This window comes from Habropoda laboriosa, unplaced genomic scaffold (assembly GCF_001263275.1).
Source record: "Habropoda laboriosa isolate 0110345459 unplaced genomic scaffold, ASM126327v1 scaffold62, whole genome shotgun sequence".
Lineage (NCBI taxonomy): Eukaryota > Metazoa > Arthropoda > Insecta > Hymenoptera > Apidae > Habropoda > Habropoda laboriosa.
The window spans coordinates 412,910-420,126 of NW_017100177.1; the positions used below are offsets into that span (position 1 = coordinate 412,910).

General features: G+C 30.1%; 3 protein-coding genes across 3 annotated transcripts; 2 read left to right on the forward strand and 1 right to left on the reverse strand.

Moving 5' to 3' along the window:
• The first annotated feature begins 75 nt into the window (after positions 1–75).
• On the forward strand, positions 76–954 carry LOC108578795. The gene is made up of 3 exons (XM_017942192.1): positions 76–384; positions 572–899; positions 949–954. The coding sequence occupies exons 1-3, from the start codon at positions 317–319 to the stop codon at positions 952–954; spliced, it is 402 nt and encodes a 133-aa protein (XP_017797681.1). The 5' UTR covers positions 76–316.
• Positions 955–1,012: 58 nt separating this feature from the next.
• LOC108578872 (phosphatidylinositol N-acetylglucosaminyltransferase subunit Q) lies at positions 1,013–2,972 on the reverse strand. Its single transcript, XM_017942282.1, has 5 exons — positions 2,075–2,972; positions 1,721–2,001; positions 1,462–1,654; positions 1,282–1,396; positions 1,013–1,212 (listed from the first exon to the last, which is right to left on the reverse strand). Exons 1-5 carry the CDS (start codon positions 2,867–2,869, stop codon positions 1,022–1,024), a joined length of 1,575 nt encoding a protein of 524 aa, XP_017797771.1. The 5' UTR covers positions 2,870–2,972; the 3' UTR covers positions 1,013–1,021.
• A 282-nt stretch (positions 2,973–3,254) lies between these two features.
• Positions 3,255–7,046, forward strand: LOC108578856 (thioredoxin domain-containing protein 11). Its single transcript, XM_017942266.1, has 10 exons — positions 3,255–3,678; positions 3,920–4,130; positions 4,210–4,440; positions 4,521–4,727; positions 4,845–5,042; positions 5,112–5,539; positions 5,598–5,907; positions 5,972–6,202; positions 6,290–6,483; positions 6,548–7,046. Exons 1-10 carry the CDS (start codon positions 3,464–3,466, stop codon positions 7,044–7,046), a joined length of 2,724 nt encoding a protein of 907 aa, XP_017797755.1. The 5' UTR covers positions 3,255–3,463.
• The last annotated feature ends 171 nt before the right edge of the window (positions 7,047–7,217 follow it).

Consider the following 7,217-nt stretch of genomic DNA (forward strand, 5'->3'; position numbering starts at 1 on the left):
TTTTTAGCTGATATTCAATAAAAATTCAATGATAAATGTAAGAAAATATCCACTTTCAAACTTAGTTATCGTTGGACATGTACGTGGACACTTCTGTTCGTAGAAACTTATTAAACAGTATTGAGTAATATAAGAGCATCGAAGAAGCATAAATTGTAAACTGTTTAGTGATTGATGTTTATTTTTTACAAAAATAAAGTTACACAAGGAAACGATATAATATATAATGTATATATTTATGTAAAGTACGACGAAAATAACACGTGAAATTTGCAAAGTAGAAACAAGAGTTCTGCTGCCCCTTGTATTTATAAAAATGATTAAAACGATATTTAACGAAGTTATAATACAGCATAAAAATGGAAGAGCATTATTACAAGAAAGGTACATTTAAATATATAATGCTTTTTCTTTGCATCAAGTTTTCGAACTGTTTATGCTGGAGAGGTTAAGTAGCATAAGAAATATATCTTTACTATATTTTATTCATTTAAGGAACTATTGTAAATATTTTACCGTTTTCTTTTAAAATATTATGAAATTACGATAAAGAAATTAACATTTCTTTTAGATGTGCTTTTCCTCAAATATCTCACACATCAAAATATTTTATCTCTACAAGAAAAAATAAAGAATACACAAAAGAATTAGACAAAGAGGATGATGATCCAGATAAATTTGACAGGCCTATAAAATTCTCAACATCTAAAGCTGCAACATATCCTGCTGGATATTCACATGAATTTCATGGACCAAAGTATCAAGGAGTTATTGTATCACTAAGCATACTGATCTTTTTGCTATACTTTGGTGTTTTGAGAGAAGAAAATGATATTGATGAAAAAATGGTTGAAAATATACCAACAGAAATTCTAGAACAAATATATGGAAAACAAGGGGTAAAACAAAAATCAAAATTAAATTAAAATTCTATATGATTTCATGTAGCTTTAATTTTATAATTAAATAGCTTACATAGAAAAAAACTTCTCTTTAGTAGTAGAGAGGTGTAAATAAATATTTACAATGGATATAATAATTCTCCCCATATTATGTTACTTATTATCTTATTCCATTCAATGGATGGATGACGAATAATTGTATCTGGTATACATCTATCCCATGTTTGGTGCCATGATGCTACAACCAATGTCATTACTAATACTACTGGTCCCTCTGTTCTATGTGAATATACTTTAATATTAACAGTACCTAAAACAAATAAACTGTATAGTTTATGAATAATACTCTGAAGAGTTGATGATCAAATATTTTACTTACTACATGTACTGTAAGAATGGAACAACCACTTAAAAAATGTATAAACAGGCATAACTTGAAGATAAAATTTCATTCTTGTCAAAAATCCTCCAAAACCAATTAATGCTAACCTGAGCTGTGAAATAAAATTATTAATTTCTGAATCACAATCAAAATTTAAATATATTGTTTTTCATATACCATGGTAAAAACTGCATAATAAACCCAAGTTGTTGGCATGAGGAATAGCAAAATAGTAAATAATAAAGTTCCTACAAATAACTGATCAGGTTGATATTGGCAAGAATCAACTCTTTCTCTTAGTGGATTCTGTTTTTTACCCAAAAATAGTCGAAATAAACCAGTAATACCTGTTAGTTGAAGGTTGAAAAGCCTAGCAAGAAACAGAGTTAATATTTTGATTACATTTTGTAATATGTATAATTTATATTTTTAATACCTTGCTGCATGTACGTAAATACAATAAGCATGAAAACTGACTAATGCTAAAAGATCAGCTGCTATAGCTATTTGAAAAGTAACACCAAGTTTTCCAAATAATACTAGTACTTCAACTGCAAAATCCATTATAGGTTTTATAAATATTAGAAATGTCCACCACATATGTATATGGTACAGAAAAAATTTTCCAAGTATATTGTTCAAGGCATGATTTAATTTTAAACCAGCTGGTACACCCATTAACCAGTTTATTAAGTCTTTTAAAAATGTTACTACTTTCTGTAAAATATAATTAAAATATTAAGTTGAACTTAAACAGTGCATTATTTTTTCATCTGAATTTTTAACTTGCCTCTGCATTATTCAAAAGTATTTGGGATGGAGATGTGTACTCAAAGAAATGCAACAATAATTGTAGCATACATATTCCTAATAACATATCCACTATTAATGCAAAAGCATAGTTTCCAGTTTTTAATGTAAACCTTTTGTTTTTTATTACAGTGATTAACATCCATTTAATATTTTCCAACCATCCATTAACGTGTAAACCAAGAAAGGAATATTTTAGAATTGGTAATAATTTGTTTGTTATTTTAGTAAGAAGAAGAACTGGGTAAAAGTATAAAAACATGTGATAGATTAACAGAGTTTCCTTGATGTAAGTCCATCGTCCCTTTTTTTGTATTTGTTTTTCAACTTGTTTGTTCTGTATGAATTTCATTAATTCGTAAAAGTGATCCCCTGATACTGTTTTCTGATTAAGCAATTCTGTTTCTTTAAGAGCTAATTGATCATATACTATAATGACTGTGTGACAGTGTGAGGTAGAAATTTTTTTATTATTTACAATAATGCTTTTTAGATTGTAATCATAAATGTTGTTTCTGAAGGAAAATGTAGGGTGTAAGCTTATACTAATCCAGTCTAAATATTTTTTATCTATATAACTGCGTTTGTGTTCCATACTACAATAATATCCAATTATACTGGCATATTTCATTGTTTCTAATCTATCTATCTTATATACACCGATGACATAAAATTTTTTAACCCCTGTATTATCATCATATACTGTTTTACCAAACAAGTAGCCAGGCTGTTCTTTGTAAAGTCCATTTGGTAAAAAAATTAGTAGACTTTTCATTATGGGTACTTAAAATAAACCATGAATCAATTTGATAGTATTGAAATATGATCACATTATAGCAAAAACATGTATTCGTACGACCAAATGCACGTGTGCACTACTCATTATTTGCGCATATATTTTCAGTGGTGCTCAATATTAGTTTCCTGTTAACATTGCAATCGATAATACAATAAAAATAATGCATAATTTTTCATTGAAAACTACAATTTGACAATGATAAACATTTCTAATTTTCACAATAATTCCATTTTCAAATATATTTAATTTTGAATAGATTTCCTGTAATATATATTGCGTTGTACAGATATCAAATGGTACCGTGAAACAACTCTTGTTTTCCACGGTTTAAGCAAAGTAAATCAATGTTACTCTTTCACGTCGTGTATACGATATGTTGACAAGCAGTCAGCTGTTTCCGGTCTATAAAAATACAGATGGCTCAATAGAGATCCTCGAAAAACCCGGCTAATTATTTCTAATTAAATAAGCAGCAGTTGGACTGGCAGCACCGGAGTAAACAACGAGTGTGTGATGAGGCTCTAACACACGGTATTTTCTACCCTTAATTTCCTTTTAGTTTAACGGATAATGTTGAAGGAAGAGGTTGAAGTAAGCACGCCGAGAAATGGTGATAACTCGCACACGATTACACCGGACTCAGGAAGTAACGACGTGGCCAAAGAGTCGCAACAGAAACTCGAGATAGAAGAGAAATTGGCCAACAAGATGTTTTCGTACGCTAGAAAAATCATTCGATTTTTCCTTGCAATCATCTTTACTGCTCTAGCAGCCCTTCATAGTTCGTAAGTTTCAGGTTATGTCAATTTTTCTTTAATTAAAAATCCATTAAGATACAACGTTTTTTTACTATAACGACGTGTCATATTTTGACACTTTGCAACAGATATTTCATCACTTGAAAGTGTAGTAAAACACAAGTATTTTTTCAGTATAAATAAAAACCATTTTTATTTTTGTTACATGGTATTTTATATAATTTTTGAATATATTATACCTTCTAGTTATTCATTATTTTCATTATAGATCACCTAAAGTGTCAAAACCACCATTAGCTAAACCATTTTTCAATCAAAGCTCAATCGTCTTAGATTTTTATAAAGGACATTTGGATGCTATGATGGAAAGAGTTATAGAAGCAGATTTTAGTTTTATTATGTATTATGCTCCATGGGATGCAGAAAGTCAAGCAGTGCGTCAAGAATTTGAAAAAGTTGCTCAATATTATCATTCACAGGTATCAGAGATATTTATACAATTAAAGTAGACATTATTTTTGTCATACAGTGAGACTAAGATGTCTTTGTGCCTTTTAGGTTTTTTTTGCTGCCATCAATTGTTGGCATCCAAGCTCAGAATGTAGAATTCAATTTAATAAAATACAAAGTTATCCAATATTAATTCTTTATCCTTCAACGGATTCTGGCATTGAATACAGGGGTATACATACATGGCCATACATGATAAGATTTCTTAATGCAGTTATGAATCCAATTATTAGAATAACACATAAAGATCAATTAACAGACTTGCTTGTGAACTATGATGTAAGTATGAATAAATAATTTATATTCTTGGATAGATTATTATTTGTGAAAAAGAAAATTATTTGTTATTGTTGTTGTAGGCTGTGGTTATAGGTTATTTTAATTTCACCCGGTTAGATAAAACTCCTGGTTACAAAGAGTTTTATAAGGCTTCTATAAGAGCATTAGAAGAGGATCCCAATAGGGAAGTGGTTTTTGCCATTGTCACTAGTGCATTATCTAGTGAAACAGACTATAATATTTATAAACTTCCATCTGCAAATTTACACATGTGGAGTGAATCTTTAGTAAGTACATGAAAAAAGGTTTTTGTATTTGTGCAGTGGTAAATACATTGGATACATAAAGCAGAAACATTTGCATATATAGCACGATTAAATGAGTTTGAGAATTCAAATGTGTAGAGGTATCCAGAAGACTCTGAATGGACTTCCGAAAACATATTAAATTGGGTTAGCAGCTCCATTCATCAACCAGTTCTATGGCTGCAGCCTCCTGGAGTGAAAGCATTAACATTAGCACCATATTTGAAGGAAGGGCCTGTACTTTTTCTCTTCACACCGCGTAATCCTTTGCATCCCGAAAATTACAATTACAATCTGGTGCGTAGTATTGTAAACACAATCGCGGTAACCAAAGGATGTGTAATAAGAATTACATTGATCCTTTAGATCAGAGAAGTTGGACTGCAGTATTATAATTGTGCAGATAATGTTTTACCTAAAGAAATAGTTGAACGTCTCAGCTTTAAGCGTCGTACAGCTATTGCGAAGCATTCAGAACAAAATAAGTTGTGTACAAAAATCTTAAAAGAGAATAAAAATCAAACTCAAGAATCGAAAGTCAGTGTCTCGATTCAGAGGTGGATTAATAATAGTTGCTGTGCTAATGTTGTAATGAATAAATGTTCTCTGTGTAAGAAGAACATATTAAACAATGCAAAAAGAGAAACGTCCATTTGTAAGCTTAGCTCTAATAAAATTGATCACGTCTGCAAAAGTGCAGATATTTTTAAAATTTCTAATATGGAAAATCAGCAAGAGAAATATGAAGTCTGCTGTAATCAAGATAAATATCAAAATGGATTTAAGTCTATAAGGTACAAAAATCTTTCCTTTTAAATGAATTTTCTTAGCTAATGCTTTCTCCTCTTTTAGCCAAAAGTACAAAACACCGTTATTTACTGCAAACTACGAAGACACGCAATCTGCAGATGCAATAAAACAGGCACACTTAAGATCAGACTGTAAAAGATGGATAACTGGAAACAGATATCATCTGCCTATATTTCCTCGAGATAATATTGAACATCCGAATATAAATTTAACCGAGTCGGTGTGCAAAATTAATAAAACATTAACACTAATAGCAATCGATAGTTTGCATTACTTCTACTTCGCGGAAGGTCTTGGTATAGATCTTTTAAAGAAGAAAGATAAGACTGCTGTTGTTATATTAAATGTTGCTGTAAGTTTAAGTATATGCTCAATTTATATTATTAAATATACTAATGTATAATTATTTCCTTTAGCACGAGAGTCAATACGTTATGCAGGAAGATTTTAATCGATATACACTTATACAATTTATAAATAATTATACACAAGGTTTTTTACAACGTACGTTACGTTCTAATAATTCGAGGCGTTTTGTGCAAAAGTTTAAGAATAAAATTAATTGTAAAACGAAAAATGTACAAAGCGTATGCATACCAGAGTTAACAACTGAAACATTCTTAGATACTATATTGGATCCAACGAAGGTAAATTAGAAGAAATATGAACATGTTATACAGCCATAAAATAATACTATAGTTAAGAGATATATTAAATTTAATGATGTTTTTCAGGATGTGGTAGTAATGTACCACTCTCCTTATTGTGCATTTTGTAGCGCGATATTTTATGTATACTTAACAGTAGCTCATTATTTGCGCGAAATGGATCATCTTTTATTCGTAAGAGTAGACGGTGATAACAATGATTTACCGTGGGAATACAATATGAATCGATTCCCATCTATTCTCTTTTTCCCTGCCAAAAGGTAATTAAAATTGAATCGTTTGTAATCATATTCTATAACAATCTTCTTATCTTTCACATTTCAGAAAAGAGGATAGCACGGTGTATCCGTTTTTTCTGCCAGTCACAATACCGAATCTTGTTAATTTCATCTTGGCGAATTTGGATGGAGATTCACATGTTGAGGCGCTTGTAAATATTTGTCAATCTGGAGCTGGTGAAGATCCAGATGCGTGTATTGCTCGAACTCGTTGGCTGTGTCTAGATATCATTCAACAACTACTTCGAGATTATCGAAAAATATTAAGGCATATTAGTCGACTAGGAAGGATAAGTGCCAGGAATAAAAGAAAAATCATTTTATTAAAGTTGGCACACATCAAGGACATACATTTAATATTAGGTTCCACTATTGATCTCAGAGAGGATCAACACAAAGTAAAACTTATCAGAAAAAAATATAGGAAATATTATAAGAGTATTAGATCACTCGAGTTAGGTAACAAAATAAATAGCACTAAAATGAACGATCCTCTTCAAGAACAAAATGTTACTAAAAAAAAAATGATTAAAAGCGAATTGTGATATCAATTTAATGATAGATATATTATGATGAATGTTATTTTACTTAAATTCTTTTATGACCGTGTACTAAATGTACACTATATACCTCACAGATCTTATTTTGCAAACGTAAAATGTGACCAGTTAAATTATGTGTATCTTGATTTATTTGTTATTTCTGCACTACTTTTG

What these genes read in the sequence shown, in the direction of transcription:
- LOC108578795 (XM_017942192.1), top strand. Translation starts at nt 317, where the DNA reads ATGATTAAAACGATATTTAACGAAGTTATAATACAGCATAAAAATGGA. An exon ending in AGAGCATTATTACAAGAAAG is followed by an intron (nt 385 to 571) that starts GTACATTTAAAT and finishes CATTTCTTTTAG; the next exon opens with ATGTGCTTTTCCTCAAATAT.
- LOC108578872 (XM_017942282.1), bottom strand. Translation starts at nt 2,869, where the DNA reads ATGAAAAGTCTACTAATTTTTTTACCAAATGGACTTTACAAAGAACAG. An exon ending in ATTTACGTACATGCAGCAAG is followed by an intron (nt 1,655 to 1,720) that starts GTATTAAAAATA and finishes GTTTCTTGCTAG; the next exon opens with GCTTTTCAACCTTCAACTAA. An exon ending in ATTATGCAGTTTTTACCATG is followed by an intron (nt 1,397 to 1,461) that starts GTATATGAAAAA and finishes TTTATTTCACAG; the next exon opens with CTCAGGTTAGCATTAATTGG.
- LOC108578856 (XM_017942266.1), top strand. Translation starts at nt 3,464, where the DNA reads ATGTTGAAGGAAGAGGTTGAAGTAAGCACGCCGAGAAATGGTGATAAC. An exon ending in ACATGTGGAGTGAATCTTTA is followed by an intron (nt 4,728 to 4,844) that starts GTAAGTACATGA and finishes TCAAATGTGTAG; the next exon opens with AGGTATCCAGAAGACTCTGA. An exon ending in CTCTTTTTCCCTGCCAAAAG is followed by an intron (nt 6,484 to 6,547) that starts GTAATTAAAATT and finishes TTCACATTTCAG; the next exon opens with AAAAGAGGATAGCACGGTGT.